General features: G+C 36.7%; 1 protein-coding gene across 5 annotated transcripts in view; it reads left to right on the top strand.

Moving 5' to 3' along the window:
• PPIG (peptidylprolyl isomerase G) overlaps positions 1 to 18,562 on the top strand; it is a 40,838-nt gene that overhangs the window by 16,951 nt on the left and 5,325 nt on the right. For all 5 annotated transcript variants that reach the window (XM_082396102.1, XM_082396103.1, XM_082396105.1 and 2 more), the window contains one exon: positions 18,094 to 18,307. In XM_082396102.1, the coding sequence (XP_082252228.1) occupies positions 18,094 to 18,307 (214 nt within the window). The remainder of the gene's footprint in view (positions 1 to 18,093; positions 18,308 to 18,562) is intronic.

Below are 18,562 nucleotides of genomic sequence, written 5' to 3'. Positions count from 1 at the left end.
ATCTTCGTTGCTGCGTGCGGGCTTTCTCTAGTTGCGGCTAGCAGGGGCTACTCTTCGTTGGGGTGCGCGGGCTTCTCATTGCGGTGGCTCCTCTTGTTGCGGAGCACGGGCTCTAGGCGTACGGGCTTCAGTAGTTGTGGCTCGCGGGCTGTAGAGCGCAGGCTCAGTAGTTGTGGTGCACAGGCTTAGTTGCTCTGCGGCATGCGGGATCTTCCCAGACCAGGGCTCGAATCCGTGTCTCCTGCATTGGCAGGCAGATTCTTAAGCACTGTGCCACCAGGGAAGTCCCTAAAAGCAAGTATATATTTCTGATAACTCTTACGCACACAAAACAAACACACTCTAATTAGTTGGCACGATCTTTACGCTAAAGTGAATATAAATATGAAGTTTTTGTGTTTTTAAATGTATTTTTGTGTTTTCAAATGTGTTTTATCTTACTTCATACTTTGTTCATTTATCATGGAACTGCTTAACTTTCCTTGAATTATTTGCAGTAATTCATCCATCTGCTTCCACTTTATTTTTTGGGCTTTTTAAAAAGTGTAGTTGTCTAAATAGCATGGTAAATAAATATTATTCTAGGGAAAGAGACAGTGTGGGGAGGATGACAGTTGAAGAGATTAACATAGACTAATAAACTTTACGGGAATAAATTATTTCCCCTTCATGCACTGCTTAGATTCAGAAGCATCTGGCATGTTTGAGAAACTTCTTTTACTTAGACAAGAACACTTGAAGTTAACACGACTGGTAGTTTGATATATTATCTGAAATGGTAGAACTTGGTTTTTTAAGTAAGTATTTTAAGTCTTTATATTATATAAGAAATATGTAACTGCTATTGTTTATTACAGATATTGAGCCTGACACTCTAAAAGTAATGGGGTGAGATTACCTTCAAATCTGTGTAGAAAGCAATAAAGTATTGAATTGACCTAATCTTCCTATTAATCGTCCAGGGAATAATAAATAATCTCAGTACTTAGTTTTTCATGGTTAACAAGAGAGTCTCTGTAATCTTTTCTGATCCTCACAAGAACTGTATAAGACCAATATTATTTTCCTCATTTTACAGATACAGTCAAGGAGATTAGTATTTACCACATCAGGGAACTAGACCTCAAGCCCAAGTTTGCTGGCTCCAGATCTAGAGCTTTTTCTGTTACATGTTGCTAACTCATTAAAGTCTTTAATATTCCTTTCAGAATTGCCCTAAGTAGAACATTCTGTTCTCAAATTTTAGGTATACTGATGTGCTCTGTAATATGCACGTTTTATTTTGCTTTTCTTTAGTTCCCCAATCAGGGATTGAACCAGGGCCCGCAGCAGGGAAAGTGCCGAGTCCTAACCACTGGACCTCCAGGGAATTCCCTGGAGAAGGCTTATTTTTAATTTTCTTTCTCTGCATTCCACTTTGATTCTAATGATTTCACTTTCTTCTCTGTTATGTCAAATATATACCTTGTAAACCATCACAGGAATATTGCTGCAGCTCATACTGGGACTGTTTAATTAACTTCTTGTGTTCAAGAGTCTGGCTATCTATCGTTATTTACAAACAGCAGTTATAATGTATGCCTTGTGTTCGTGATGATTCAGAAAGAATGAAGTGTCGTTGAGTATCTTACCTTTTTTTGAAAAAATAGAAACTAAAAAGCAATCTATATTAATCTTTGCATATTTTAGACCCTGAATCTTCTGCTATTTAATTCTTCAAAGTGTTGTCAGTACAATTGGAATATTTTGGTTTAAGGCATTATTTCTTCCCACATCATCTAGAAAGTATTCATCTTTTATTCTGTATTAACTGTTTTTTGGCTTTTTTCTTGCGTTTTGTAGTCTTTCAGGATCTTGTGTTAGGATCTATTCTCTGCTTATAAAAGTTAAGGATGCTGTGTGGTTTACATATTTAGAAGAGTTAATTAAAAAGCTTACATCTTAAACCATAAATGTTATCATAGACTCTAATAAATTTGGTGTAAAGATTCTTTTGGTACTAAATAGTCAGTTTTTGAATATTTGCTGAAAGGATGAGAAGGTGAATGAATGTCACTCTTTGTATATTATTATGTTTTTATAATATATTTTCACCTGAAGCAACAAATGCTAATTTTGCCCATGCCATTGTGGCCAGGAACTTGTGCTGAAAGTTGATGTCGTGTTCTAGTGTGTGTTCCTCAGACTCATGCTAAGGAAGTATATCTTGCCCTTATCAGTTTCATCAGTTGGGGAAGATTTGGCCCTTTGTTACTGTCTGCGCAGGAGTTACTGAAAGGCCAGATTTGTTTTGCGTCGTACCTTCCATGCCTGCTCTGTTCTGGATTACACTGTGGAAAGAGGAAAAGATCTTTATGTTTGAGGTCACACAGTTTGGCACCTGTTACTCTACAGTCCTTCAATTACCATTCAGAACATTGGTCAGAATGGATTTTGTCATGCATCAATAAAATTTTTTTTTTTTAGGCAGAGCTGTGTCTTCCTTCCAGTTTATAAGTTTGATGGCCATCTTACAGTCTTAAATTGGACATAGTCAAAAAGCTTTGTGTAACACAGCGGTGTTCATCATCATTATCATATTTAAAACCTTGCTTGAGACATACACACCCCACTTTAAAAAGAAATAAATACCGAATCTTTTTTTTTTTCTTTTTCTAACTTCCTGAAAGAAAACAAAAAGACTTCTGAAGAGATCTGATTGTCTGGGCCCACCTGTAAGTGGTCTTGGTGAGTCTGGGCAATCATCCTGGGCCTTCCCTTTGCTGTTGTGAGATTGGAAATTCTACTTTTTGTGGCTATTTGAATGTGCCTGAGAAGGTTCAGAGTCAAGGGGAAGATCCTTCCAACAGATGCAGAGGAGGAACACAGGAGGCTAATCAAAACTGCATCCCAGTAGAGGCTCAAGGGGCAAAGTGTAGGATAGAACACAGACCACTACCCTGATGAAGGTACTTCCTGGCTTTTCAAGAGTTACCATGATCTCAGATCATGCTGGTCTCTTCAGAGTTCCCTGCAGTTGTTAAAGAGAGGTCTGTCCACCTTTGCCATGCAGCATGAGTTGGGGCTGATGATATATTACAGAGTACATAGAAACACAAGTGCTGAGTTACGGCAGCATGGCGATAAATAAATAGTTATATGAGCAGAAATCTTGCATATATGTGGTAGAAAACAGATTACCTGGCAGTACAGAAAGAAGAGCACAATAGAGGAAGCAGCTGGTGAATCTTGTACTCAGGAGACAGTAGAAAAGATCAGACACTCATTTGTATGGTGACAGGATCCCATTTCAGTGTCTTTATCCTGGAATTAAGAGCCATGATGATAGCACTTTTAATGGAGAATAGTGGGATGTTAAACTTCGAAACTGTTTAGAGGGGAGACCCAGTATTTTTGAAATGAAAAGGGGTTCATTTGAGGTATAGTTCTCTTCTCTATTTCAAACCTTATTTTGCTGATGGCCTTGAAATTTCCTTCAATTTAAAGGTTTCACGTGAAATTCATTGGTATAAAATTTATACTTCTCAAAAAACTAGTAAAGCAGCATTTTCTTACCATATGCTTTTACAAGTAAAATGTTCTGGAAGTTTGTTTTTTCACCTTAACAACATACTAGTAAAGTCAATACCCAGTAGTATTACACCACATCCTACCTCCCCTCCCAGCAAAGGTCAGTGAACAGGGTTGGGAATTTCTTTTACACAGTGATTGATAAGCAAACTGCATAATCTAAATAATCTAAAATAAACCAACCAGAAGTGGCCCAAGAGTTAAAAAATGTTGCTCTTTTATCTTAAGGATGGTTATATGCTTATAAGTGATACTTTGAAATAGATTTTAAGTGGTTAGGCAGGAAGTAGGGTTTTTTGGAGAACGGGGTGACAACAATTGTTGTCAGATTGGGAGTTTTAAAATTTCTTCAGTTTTAAAATTTAATACATTGATTTTGTTCAAAATTTAGAAAGCATAAAAGGATAGTCAGTGAAAAGTCTTTTTCCCATTTCTGCCCATCAGTTCCCCTTCTCAAATTTTCTGTATCATTTTACATGTATGTGAATGTTGATAATATAAGATAAATTCCTAGAAATAGAATTAACAGATTATAGGGGTCTGCATTTGTAATGTTGGTAGGCACTGCCACTAGAATATAAGAAAGTTAATTTCCCTATGCCCTTTGCAGAGCCACATAATATCAAACTCTTTAATCTTTGCCAGCCTAATTATAGGGTTGGTTGTTGTTGTTGTTTGTTTGTTTGTTTTTAATTTTATTTATTTATTTTTGGCTGTGTTGGGTCTTCGTTTCTGTGCGAGGGCTTTCTCTAGTTGCGGCAAGCGGGGGCCACTTCATCGCGGTGCACGGGCCTCTCACTATCGCGGCCTCTCTTGTTGCGGAGCACAGGCTCCAGACGCGCAGGCTCAGTAGTTGTGGCTCACGGGCCCAGTTGCTCTGCGGCATGTGGGATCTTCCCAGACCAGGGCTCGAACCCGTGTCCCCTGCATTGGCAGGCAGATTCTCAACCACTGCGCCACCAGGGAAGCCCCCTTGTTGTTGTTTTTAAAGCTGGTTTAAATAAGCATTTCTCTAAGGTATTTGATGTTATCATCTCCTTAGGAGCCATTTATATTTGTTTTTATATGAGTTGATTGTTAATTGCTTTGCCTCATATTTTTACTCAACTCCAAGCCTCCTTGTATTTCCTTTTGTTTGGAGAAATTAACCATTTTTTTAAGGGTAAGTCTGCTGGTAACTATCTTAGTTTTCTGAAATGTCTTTATTTCCCTTTCTTTCATGATGGGTATTTTCACTAGATGTAGAATTCTGGGTTGGCAGTTCTTTCAACACATAAAAAAGTGTTAGGCCACTTCCTTCTGGCCTCTGTGGTTTCAAGTGAGAAGTCTGTTGTCATTCAAATCGTTGTTCCCCGTAGGTAATGAGGGAATTTTCTGCCATTATTATTTTTAAATTTTTTTTAATTTCAGATTTTTCTCCTGGGATTCCGATAACACAAATGTTAGATCTTTTGTTTATTGTTCTACAGGTCTCTGAAGCTCTGTTCATTTTTTGTTTGTTCTTTTTACTTTCTCTGATGTTCTGGTTGGGTAATTTCTATTGGTCTGTCTCTGGTTCGCTAACAGTTTCCTTGTCATCCCCACTCTGATATTGAGCACATTTTATTTCAGTTGTTGTATCATTGTATTTTTCAGTTCTAAAATTCCTTTTGATACTTTATATCTTCTTTTCTCCTGAGATTTTTTAACTTTTTTTCATTTGTTTAAAGAACATTAACAATTGCTTGTGGAAGCATTTTTAAGATGGCTTTTTAAAAATCCTTGTTAATTCCAACATGTGAGTCTTCTGGGTGTTGGCATCTTTTGATTGTTTTTTCTTACTTAAATTGTGATTTTCCTGGTTCTTGAAATTATTAGTGATTTTTTTTTTTTAATTTTGTCCTGGAAATTTGGGGTATTGTACGTTATGAGACTCTGGATTCTGTTTATGTTTTCTGTTTTTAGCAGGCAGTCACCTTATATAGGTTTAGCATGTAGGTCCTGGCCTCCTTTTGTAGATTGTGGTTTCAAAGATAATTCAGTTTCCAGAGCCCTTGCAGTACTATTCTGGTTTCATTTGTATGCTACTGAAAAACTGGATGCTATTCAACACTGTAGTTTAATTCTCAAACCTTTTGCCATATTAGTTCTGGTCAGTTTAACTTGGGGGTCTCCTCCCAGGACTTCATATATAAATTTAAAGAATCTTTTTCTCTAGCTTCCTTCTCTGAAATCTGTGCCACCTGCTGGTGCAGTGAGGGGAGCTGAAGCCCAGGCTTCCCACTTTGTCTCTACTGACATCACTTTGGCAAGGGAAGGGGAACACTGCTTGAAGGGGAGGGTACTGGAAATCCAAATTCTCTACTTTGTCTCTGCTGATAGAGCCAAGAGGGAGTTGGTGAACCTTTTTTTTTAATTTTCCCCCTTAGTATTTGCTTAGAGTAAAGCAGGTATTGGTGACAAATTTTTTGTCCTGCGAAACCATCTTTTTTCTAGTTCTCTTGTCTGGAGAGAGCAGGCCTTTCTTGGGGCTTTTAAAAACCTGTGTCCATTGGCATTTCTGAGTTGCAGGCTTCTCCAGCGTGATGTCTAGGGTATATGGGAGACAGATTGAAAATCACCATGTCACCTTCAAATCCAGAGATCCCTGGCCACTCTGCCTTCTTTCTACCTTTCAGAGTCTTCTTATGTTTGTTTCTTTTTGTATTATGTCTAGGATTTCTACTTACACTTAGCAGGAGGATAGGAAGAGATGAATCTATTCCATCTTCACAATTTCTCCATTCCTTTCTTCATACTTTTAAAGTGTTATAAAATCTTCCCTTTTATATCCAGAATCTACTCATCCTTAAATTACACCTATAAAGGAGTTTGTTCAGTGCTTACTAGCGGTTTGTAGGCACTCTACAGATACTACTCCACACTACTTTTTCCTGCCCCTATTTCAAATCCTAACATAGTCAGTTCTGCTATACTGCTTGTTTTGAAAACATGCATTTATTCCATTCAGTTGATACATTAGAAGATAATTTGAACGTAACATCAGTTTCACCTTTGCCTCTGCGTGCTCTTGTCTACAATAAATGCTGAGTGCAGAAAACCATATGCAGTTGAACAGCTTTACAGGAATACACAAAAATTACACATACACAGGGGAGTTCCCTAGTGGCCTGGTGGTTAGGATTTGGTGCTTTCACTGCCCCATGGCCCGGATTCATTCCCTGGTCGGGGAACTGAGATCCTTCAAGCCGTACGACATGGCCAAAAAAAAAAACATTTACACATATGCACACCTCACACATCTACTAAGCTACCTCAGTTCATCACTTGTGTCATGAGCCACGCCTAAGTACAGTTTGTACTTTCCATCTAATTTCATCTGATTTCATATCATCCCCCCTTCCACTAACTTTACAGTAACTCACAAGCTGTAGCCTTACTGACATTCACTTCACAAGCAAACCCATGATTTTCTCAAACTGCCATATTTATTGTCGTATTTATGTATTTCTTAACTATTTAACGTGTGAAAGCTCTGTTGCTATTTTTATTAGTTTCCTATCTTTTTTTTTTAATGTGTCACTGATGAAGTTTTTGAGTTTTGTGCCCCTAACCCCATTTTTCCTATAAGCCATGTAGTTTTTGTTGTACAGTTTTCCATGGCACAGTGATTTATAGAAATCCATATGTTAGGGGACTTCCCTGGCGGTCCAGTGGTTAAGACTCGCACTTCCATTGCAGGGGGCGTGGGTTCGATCCCTGGTCGGGGAACTAAGATCCCACATGCCACGCAGCAGGGCCAAAAAATTTTTTAAAGAAAAAGAAATGCATATGCTGTCTAACAGAACTGACTGTGCTTCTCCAAACCCTTTCTGCTTTACTCTTGTCCTTATTGACCATATTGATTAACAAATCCATATATAATTTATAGTCAGAGTTTCTAGAAAATTTATTACAACTCAATGTATGTTTTCAGATGCTGTTTGCTATTAAATTCACGCTTGTTGGTCTTATTTTCCAAATAGACAGTAAACTCTCTGAGGGCAGAAGTTTGCTATGGAACTTCCCCATTTATACTCTACAATTCTTTCTCTCCATGTCCTGGCATCATGTTAAATATATATCTATGTACTATTCAGTTAAACATACTTGTTGATCTGAGCAGGATAAAATTTCATGCAGATTCACGATGTGCCTAAATCATATTTTTAAATTTAGGTTAACACAAATTTTGAAACTCAAACTACATTCTGTTAGAACTAATATTGATATTGTCATGTCTCTATTTTTTTCTTCTTACTCTTCTGTTCTTTAGCTGCTCTTTCTCAATCATATTATCATTTTTTCAGAGCAGATTCAAAGGAAAAGGGGCCGTAAATTAAATTTCACTCAAAAATAATGTTGAGAAACATGAAAAGAGGGAACCTTTCAACCTTAGAGCTTTCTAGGTTCTATTCCAAGGCATCCTCCCTAAAAACACAGTTTATTTTCCTTTTATAGTTCATATCATCTAATACTTGGGCAGATTATATTACCCTAAAAATAGTTATAAATCTTTTTTATGGTCTTCTATATTGTGATATTTTGCTTCACTCAAATGCTTATGTGAAAAGTGAAGTGAAAACTAAATATTGGTTATTTGAAATATATTTAATGCATTTGGTGGGGAGAATGGGCTTGCTTTTTTTTTTTTGGTAAGCTTAGATTGAGATTTTTCTTGTTTCTTGAGGTAGGATTGTATTGCTATGAACTTCCCTCTTAGAACTGCTTTTGCTGCATCCCATAGACTTTGGATCATCGTGTTCTCGTTGTCATTTGTCTCTAGCTATTTTTTGATTTCCACTTTGATTTCTTAAGTGATCTCTTGGTTATTTAGTAACACATTGTTTAGCCTCCACATGTTTGTGTTTTTTACATTTTTTTCCCTGTAATTTATTTCTAATCTCATAGAGTTGTGGTTGGAAAAGATGCTTGATATGATTTCAGTTTTCTTAAATTTACTGAGGCTTGATTTGTGACCCAAGATGTGATCTGTCCTGGAGAATGTTCTGTGTACACTTGAGAAGAACGTGTAATCTGTTTTCAGATGGAATGTCTTATAAATATCAATTAAATCTATCTGGTCTGTTGTGTCATTTAAAGCTTGTGTTTCCTTATTAATTTTCTGTTTGGATGATCTGTCCATTGGTGTAAGTGAGGTGTTAAAAGTCCCCCACTATTAATGTGTTACTGTCGACTTCCTTTTTTACAGCTGTTAGCAGTTGCCTTATATATTGAGGTGCTCCTATGTTGGGTGCATATATATTTATAATTGTTCTATCTTCTTCTTGGATTGATCCCTTGATCATTATGTAGTGTCCTTCCTTGTCTCTTGTACCATTCTTTATTTTAAACTCTATTTTATCTGATATGAGTATTGCTACTCCAGCTTTCTTTTGATTTCCATTTGCATGGAATATCTTTTTCCATCCCCTCACTTTCAGTCTGTATGTGGCCCTGGGTCTGAAGTGGGTCTCTCTTTTTCTTTTTTCCTGTGTTGTACAATATATCCTTGTATCTTATTTATTTATTTATTTTTAAACAGCAGGTTCTTATTAGTCATCAGTTTTATACACATCAGTGTATACATGTCAATCCCAATCGCCCAATTCATCACACCATCACCACCACCACCCCACGGCTTTCCCGCCTTGGTGTCCATACGTTTGTTCTCTACATCTGTGTCTCAATTTCTGCCCTGCAAACCGGTTCATCTGTACCATTTTTCTAGGTTCCACATATATGCGTTAATATATGGTATTTGTTTTTCTCTTTCTGACTTACTTCACTCTGTATGACAGTCTCTGGATCCATCCACATCTCCACAAATGACCCAATTTCATTCCTTTTTATGGCTGAGTAATATTCCATTGTATATATGTACCACATCTTCTTTATCCATTCGTCTGTCGGTGGGCATTTAGGTTGCTTCCATGACCTGGCTATTGTAAATAGTGCTGCAATGAACATTTGGGTGCATGTGTCTTTTTGAATTGTAGTTTTCTCTGAGTATATGCCCAGTAGTGGTCTTGCTGGATCATATGGTACTTCTATTTTTAGTTTTTTAAGGAACCTCCTTACTGTTCTCCATAGTGGCTGTATCAGTTTACATTCCCACCAACAGTGCAAGAGGGTTCCCTTTTCTCCACACCCTCTCCAGCATTTGTTGTTTGTAGATTTTCTGATGAAGCCCATTCTAACTGGTGTGAGGTGATACCTCATTGTAGTTTTGGGTTGCATTTCTCTAATAATTAGTGATGTTGAGCATCTTTTCATGTGCTTCTTGGCCATCTGTATGTCTTCTTTGGAGAAATGTCTATTTAGGTCTTTTGCCCATTTTTGGATTGGGTTGTTTGCTTTTTAATACTGAGCTGCATGAGCTGCTTGTAAATTTTAGAGATTAATCCTTTGTCCGTTGATTCGTTTGCAAATATTTTCTCCCATTCTGAGGGTTGTCTTTTCGTCTTGTTTATGGTTTCCTTTGCTGTGCAAAAGCTTTTAAGTTTCATTAGGTCCCATTTGTTTACTTTTGGTTTTATGTCCATTACTCTAGGAGGTGGATCAAAAAAGATCTTGCTGTGATTTATGTCAGAGTGTTCTTCCTATGTTTTCCTCTAAGAGTTTTACAGTGTCTCGTCTTACATTGAGGTGTCTAATCCATTTTGAGTTTATTTTTGTGTATGGTGTTAGGGAGTGTTCTAATTTCATTCTTTTACATGTAGTTGTCCAGTTTTCCCAGCACCACTTACTGAAGAGACTGTCTTTTCTTCATTGTATACCCTTACCTCCTTTGTCATAGATTAGTTGACCATAGGTGCGTGGGTTTATCTCTGGGCTTTCTATCTTGTTCCATTGATCTATGTTTCTGTTTTTGTGCCAGTACCATATTGTCTTGATTACTGTAGCTTTGCAGTATAGTCTGAAGTCAGGGAGTCTGATTCCTCCAGCTCTGTTTTTTTCCCTCGAGACTGCTTTGGCTATTCGGGGTCTTTTGTGTCTCCGTACAAATTTTAAGATTTTTTGTTCTATTTCCGTAAAAAATGCCATTGGTAATTTGATAGGGATTGCATTGAATCTGTAGATTGCTTTGGGTAGTATAGTTATTTTAACAATATTGATTCTTCCAATCCAAGAACATGGACTATCTCTCCATCTGTTGGTATCATCTCTAATTTCTTTCATCAGTGTCTTATAGTTTTCTGCATACAGGTCTTTTGTCTCCCTAGGTAGGTTTATTCCTAGGTATTTTATTCTTTTTGTTGCAATGGTAAATGGGAGTGTTTCCTTAATTTCTCTTTTAGATTTTTCATCATTAGTGTATAGGAATGAAAGAGATTTCTGTGCATTAATTTTGTATCCTGCAGCTTTACCAAATTCATTGATTAGCTCTAGTAGTTTTCTGGTGGCATTTTTAGGATTCTGTATATATAGTATCATGTCATCTGCAAACAGTGACAGTTTTACTTCTTGTTTTCCAATTTGTATTCCTTTTATTTCTTTTTCTTCTCTGATTGCCGAGGCTTGGACCTCCAAAACTGTGTTGAATAATAGTGGTGAGAGTGGACATCCTTGTCTTGTTCCTGATCTTAGAGGAAGTGCTTTCAGTTTTTCACCATTGAGAATGATGTTTGCTGTGGGTTTGTCATATATGGCCTTTATTATTTTGAGGTAGTTTCCCTGTATGCCCACCTTCTGGAGTGTTTTTATTATAAATGGGTGTTGAATTTTGTCAGAAGCTTTTTCTGCATCTATTGAGATGATCATATGGTTTTTATTCTTCAGTTTGTTAATATGGTGTATCACATTGATTGATTTGCGTATACTGAAGAATTCTTGCATCCCTGGGATAAATCCCACTTGATCATGGTGTATTATCCTTTTAATGTGCTGTTGGATTCTGTTTGCTAGGATTTTGTTGAGGATTTTTGCATCTATATTCATTAGTGATATTGGTTTGTAATTTTCTTTTTTTGTGCTATCTTTGTCTGGTTTTGGTATCAGGGTGATGGTGGCCTCATAGAATGAGTTTGCGAGTGTTCCTTCCTCTGCAATTTTTTGGAAGAGTTTGAGAAGGGTGGGTGTTAGCTCTTCTCTAAATGTTTGATAGAATTCACCTGTGAAGCCATCTGGTCCTGGACTTTTGTTTGTTGGAAGATTTTTAATCACAGTTTCAATTTCATTACTTGTGATTGGTCTGTTCATATTTTCTGTTTCTTCCTGATTCAGTCTTGGAAGGTTATACCTTTCTAAGAATTTGTCCATTTCTTCCAGGTTGTCCATTTTATTGGCATAGAGTTGCTTGTAGTAGTCTCTTAGGATGCTTTGTATTTCTGCGGTGTCTGTTGTAACTTCTCTTTCATTTCTAATTTTATTGATTTGAGTCCTCTCCTGTTTCTTGATGAGTCTGGCTAATGGTTTATCAATTTTGTTTATCTTCTCAAAGAACCAGCTTTAAGTTTTATTGATCTTTGCTATTGTTTTCTTTGTTCCTATTTAATTTATTTCTGCTCTGATCTTTATGATTCCTTTCCTTCTGCTAACTTTGGGTTTTGTTTGTTCTTCTTTCTCTAGTTCCTTTAGGTGTAAGGTTAGATTATTTATTTGAGATTTTTCTTGTTTATTGAGGTAGGCTTGTATAGCTATAAACTTCCCTCTTAGAACTGCTTTTGCTGCATCCCATAGGTTTTGGATCGTCGTGTTTTTGTTGTCATTTGTCTCTAGGTATTTTTTGATTTCCACTTTGATTTCTTCAGTGATCTCTTGGTTATTTAGTAATGTAGTGTTTAGCCTCCATGTGTTTGTGTTTTTTACTTTTTTTCCCCTGTAATTCATTTCTAATCTCATAGTGTTGTGGTCAGAAAAGATGCTTGATACGATTTGTTTTCTTAAATTTACTGAGGCTTGATTTGTGACCCAAGATGTGATCTATCCTGGAGAATGTTTCGTACGCACTTGAGAAGAAAGTGTAATCTGCTGTTTTTGATGGAATGGCCTATAAATATCAATTAAATCTATCTGGTCTATTGTGTCATTATTGTGTTTCCTTATTAATTTTCTGTTTGGATGATCTGTCCATTGGTGTAAGTGAGGTGTTAAAAGTCCCCCACTATTATTGTGTTACTGTCGACGTTCTCTTTTACAGCTGTTAGCAGTTGCCTTATATATTGAGGTGCTCCTATGTTGGGTGCATATATATTTATAATTGTTTTATCTTCTTCTTGGATTGATCCCTTGATCATTATGTAGTGTCCTTCCTTGTCTCTTGTAACATTCTTTATTTTAAAGTCTATTTTATCTGATATGAGTATAGCTACTCCAACTTTCTTTTGATTTCCATTTGCATGGAGTATCTTTTTCCATCCCCTCACTTTCAGTCTGTATGTGTTCGTAGGTCTGAAGTGGGTCTCTTGTAGACAACATATATATGGGTCTTGTTTTCATATCCATTCAGCAAGCCTGTGTCTTTTGGTTGGAGCATTTAATCCATTCACATTTAAGGTAATTATCGATATGTATGTTCCTGTGACCATTTTCTTAATTGTTTTGGGTTTGTTTTTGTAGATCCTTTTCTTCTCTTGTGTTTCCCACTTAGAGAAGTTCCTTTAGCATTTGTTGTAGAGCTGGTTTGGTGGTACTGAATTCTCTTAGCTTTTGCTTGTCTGTAAAGCTTTTGATTTCTCCATTGAATCTGAATGAGATCCTTGCTGGGTAGAGTAATCTTGGTTGTAGATTCTTCCCTTTCATCACTTTAAGTATATCATGCCACTCCCTTCTGGCTTGTAGAGTTTCTGCTGAGAAATCAGCTGTTAACCTTATTGGAGTTCCCTTGTATGTTATTTGTCGTTTTTCCCTTTCTGCTTTCAATAATTTTTCTTTGTCTTTAATTTTTGCCAATTTGATTACCATGTGTCTCGGCGTGTTTCTCCTTGGGTTTATTCTGTATGGGACTCGCTGCGCTTCCTGGACTTGGGTGGCTATTTCCTTTCCCATGTTAGGAAAGTTTTCGACTGTAATCTCTTCACATATTTTCTTGGGTTATTTCTCTCTCTTCTCCTTCTGGGACCCCTATAATGTGAATGTTGGTGTGTTTAATGTTGTCCCAGAGGTCTCTTAGGCTGTCTTCATTTCTTTTTCATTCTTTTTTCTTTATTCTGTTCTGTGGCAGTGAATTCCACCATTCTGTCTTCTAGGTCACTTATCCGTTCTTCTGCCTCCGTTATTCTGCTATTGATTCCTTCTAGTGTATTTTTCATTTCAGTTATTGTATTGTTCATCTCTGTTTGTTTGTTCTTTAATTCTTCTAGGTCTTTGTTAAACATTTCTTGCATCTTCTCAATCTTTGCCTCCATTCTTTTTCCGAGGTCCCAGATCATCTTCACTATCATTATTCTGAATTCATTTTCTGGAAGTTTGTCTATCTCCATTTAGTTGTTTTTCTGGGGTTTTATCTTGTTCCTTCATCTGGTACATAGTCCTCTGCCTTTTCATTTTGTCTGTCTTTCTGTGAATGTGGTTTTCGTTCCCCAGGCTGCAGGACTCTGTAGTTCTTCTTGCTTCTCGGGCTTGCCTTTTAACGAAACCAACTGCAGTGTATTTCTCAGGAAAGAATCACAATGCAAAATAAATATAAATTGGAGCTGGTGAATAAAGCTTTGTTAATCATGGGGAAGAGCATTACTATGTTTTGTCAAGTAATTTTAACAGCTGTATTCTGTGCTTATATGGAATATTTTTTTTGTCTCCATATTATATGGCCTCAGATATTTGTATTTAGAGTTACTCATATTCATTTTGAATTTATTTTCTTCCTTAGGTTTCTTTAAGTTTGATTCTCACCCCCCGCTCCACCCCTCAGGTTTTTAGTGTATGCAAGTAGGTTTTTCAGTTTGCATACCCATACTGCCTCACCATCAACAGTGGTCTTGGGATCAGATTAACAGTTGGACTCATGAGACAAGATAGGCTTCACTCAGCACTAAGCTTATTTATCATTAAACAAGGATACAGGACGGGAAACAGCACAGCTTGAACAGCAGCATCATAGTAGAGAACTCATGAGTTCTAGGTAGAGCTTGCATATATCCCAGGCATCTCAGCTTAATAGGTTCATGGTCCTGAGGAGCATGACTGGGTGAGGAAGACTACCTAATAAGTTCATTGAAGCTATTACCTCTGGAGTTCCTTCAGCTTTTATACCTTGTTCCCATTCTCCAGTGCAGCAGCATCTCATCAGTATTAGAGAAACAATCTTAACAGTGAACCACAGACCCTTGGGCAAGTACACAGTAACTCCAGCCAGATTCTCATTAATCTCTGTAACTCAGTACACTCCTATAAATTCTGAGTTAAGAGTTTCAAGAGGGACTTCCCTGGTGGTGCAGTGGTTAAGAATCCTCCTGCCAATGCAGGGGCGGGACACTGTTTCAATCCCTGGTCCGGGAAGATTCCACACACTGTGGAGCTTAGAACTAAGCCCGTGCGCCACAACTACTGAGCCTGTGTGCCACAACTGCTGAAGCCTGCACGCCTAGAGCCTGTGCTCCGCAACAAGAGAAGCCACCACAATGAGAAGCCTGTGCACCACAGTGAAGAGTTAGCCCCCACTCACCACAACTAGAGAAGGCCCCAGTGCAGCCATAAATAAATAAGTTTCAAGAATAATTTGGTCAAGTGCCAACCAAGTGCCAAATCCTCAGGTGTTCTGAAGCTAACAGAAAGGTTGCAAACCAGCTGTTAACCCTTTCAATTAAGGTCTGTAAACAGACAGCCAACAGTCAGTCCAGAGATATTTTCTTTGTCCTCTTTGATTTTTTTTAAATTATGGAAAATACTAACATATACAAAAGTGATTGAAGTTGTATAACAGATCACCCATGTTCATTACCCATCTTTACCAATTAATTTATGGCTAATCTCATGTTACCTATCCTTAGACAGTTCTCCATTTCCTGTTTGAAGCAAATTCTAGGCATAACATTTTATTGATAAATATTTCACTGTCTCTAAAGGTGACTCTTCTGAAAAAAATAACCATACCATAATCATATGCAGACATATACACACATACGTTCCTAAATGTCAGAAATCCTTACAGTGTTCAAATTTCTAATTGTTTAGTTAATGTTTATTTTTTGATGTTTGAATTTGAATCCAAATCAGGTTCAAACATTTGGGTTGGTGTTGTAAATTTTTTTTGTTTTTAATAGATTATCCCACCATTTCTTTTTATGTTTCTTGAGATTTATTTGTTGAACAAGCTAGGTCATTTGTCCTGTAGTGTTTCTTTCCCATTATTGCACACACTGAACTTTACAGATTGCATCCCTGTGTTACGTAATGTGTTCTTTCTGTGCTTCTGTTTCATATAACTTTGTAGTTAGATCTAGAAAATTGATCAGATGTAGTTTTGATTTTTTTAAATTCTATTTGATGGGAGCAAGAGTCACTTAGGACAGGTTGTCTCTGTGCTCTGCAGTGGCCATTGGTGGGCAGTGCCTCCTTAGGAGTTGTAAAATGGTGATATTCTAACTCTGTAATTCCTTATTCATTTATTCTTGGAGTACTTTTGATAAAGAGCATCTTCCCTTCATCTACTATTTGATTAGCCAGTGGTACAGTTCATATATGATAAGAAGGATAAATGCTTTATATTTTATTTACCTATATCATTATGAACTGATGGATTCTAATATATTTTGTGTTCCACTGTATTGTAGTTATCCATATATCAATATTGTCCCAGCTTTAGCCTGAATTCACTTACTTCGTTTTAATTAAGGCATAATGGACTTAAAATATTCTATTGATTTCAGGTATACAACAGTGATTTGATATTTTTATACATTACAAAATGATCACCATAATAAGTCTAGTTACTCTCTGTCACCATACAGAGATACTACAATATTATTGACTATATTCCCTGTGCTCTACACTACATCCCCATGACTTATTTTATAACTGGCAGTTTGTACCTCTTAATCCCATAAACCTACTTTCCCATCCCCTTAATCACCTTCTCCTCTGGCAACCACTAGTTTCTCCACTGTATCTATGAGTCTGTTTCTGTTTTGTTATGTATGTTCATTTGTTTTGTTCTTTAGATTCCACATATAATTGAAATCACACAGTATTTGCCTTTTTCTGTCTGACTTATTTCACTTAGCATAATACTAAGTTTTATGGCTAAGTAATATTCCATTGCGTGTGTGTGTGCATGCGCGTGCGCACACGTGTGTGCGAGCTACATCTTCTTTATCCATTCACGTATCGATGGACACTTAGATTGCTCCCATATCTTGGCTATTGTAAATAATGCTGCAGTGAAGGTTGAGTTGCATATATCTTAAAGAATTAGTGTTTTCCTTTTCTTTGGATAAATACCCAGAAATAGAATTGCTGGGTCATATGGCACTGCTATTTTAACTTTTTGAGGATCCTCCATGCTACTTCCCATACTGGCTATACCAATTTACATTCCCACAAACAGTGCACAAGGGGTCCCTTTTCTCCACATCTTCACCAATGCTTGTTATGTGTTGTGTTTTTTGATAATAGCCATTCTGACAGGTGTGAGGTGCTATCTCATTATTTTGATTTGCATTTCTCTGATGATTAGTGATGTTGAGCATCTTTTCATGTGCCTGTTGGCATCTGTATGTCTTCTTTGGGAAAATGTCTATTCAGGTCCTCTGCCCATTTTTTAATCAGATTGTTGAATTCACTTCTTTAAGTCCACCATGGTTTGAATTAGAATACTGTTAGGTGGGCGAAGCTCTGTCCAGTCTGTCATATCTTTCTCCATTTCCTGGTTAACCTCACTTATCTGTGTTAGTTTCCTCATCCTTAAAGCATTTGAGTTTTGAGACCCCTTTTAAAATTAAACTTCCTTAACCCAAAATAAAATTTAAATTTGAAATTACTTTTTGTAGAGACCCCAAAACATAGTTATTAATCATTGGCAAATGACTACCACTACCCCCTGTTGTAAGTCTGCTCTTCAACCGAAGCTAAATTTCTTAATCATTAGAGGAATACTCAGGCATTGAATAAGCCCATGGCAGTAGAATCGTGTTTCTTATCTTTCCACATTCATGCATAGTATTTTTTCTATTACTTCTCTCCTACAGTTGTACTTCCAATATTGATAATAAGAGAAAAAGTTGAAAACTACAAAAAGATTAGAATCTGGGATTCTTGAATGTTATTTCTGTGCCTTTAAAAAAGTATGTTATTCATATGATTCCTAAAATTAACTTAGTTTAATGTTTCAGATTTACCTATTACTTTTCCAGAATTCTTTAGATATAAATGTAACTGACCCATGAATCTGGAGATCTGGATTCTAATCTTGAGTCTTAACTCCTTTCCTGTACCCCTCAGTTCAAATAGCTGGATGAGCTAAGTGTTAAATACTGGACTTTGAGAATCTGCAAAAAAATCTAAACTTCCACTTAAAAAGTTTGTCTAAAAGTGTTGACCAAACCGTTTTGCTTTTTATTAAAGCTAGGAAAGAAGAAAAGAAAAGGCATAAGTCATCATCCTCCTCCTCATCATCATCCAGTGACTCAGATAGTTCAAGCGATTCTCAGTCCTCTTCTGATTCTTCTGATTCTGAAAGTGCTTCTGAAGAGAAATCAAAAAAAAGAAAGAAGAAACATAGGAAAAATTCTCGTAAACACAAGAAAGAAAAGAAGAAGCGAAAGAAAAGCAAGAAAAGGTCTTAATTTATTTTTACAGTACTGACTTTGTATTCTAATTCCCTTCTGTTTATATATAAATCTATTGTGATTTTGGATCAATTATATGGAACATGAAAATAGTGAGAAATGTTTCATAGCATGAAGTATAAGACCATTTTGATATTCTACAGTCTATAGATTAAATTTGGGTACATTCATTTTAATTTTCAACAAAACCATTCAGTTCATTTTGTCTGAACTCAATGACCTTTTGGTTATATAGGTTTGTATTT

The sequence above is a fragment of the Balaenoptera borealis genome (assembly GCF_965194805.1).
Source record: "Balaenoptera borealis genome assembly, chromosome: 6".
NCBI lineage: Eukaryota > Metazoa > Chordata > Mammalia > Artiodactyla > Balaenopteridae > Balaenoptera > Balaenoptera borealis.
The sequence above is the reverse complement of the archived record's forward strand: the minus strand, read 5'-3'. Positions and strand labels throughout refer to the sequence as shown.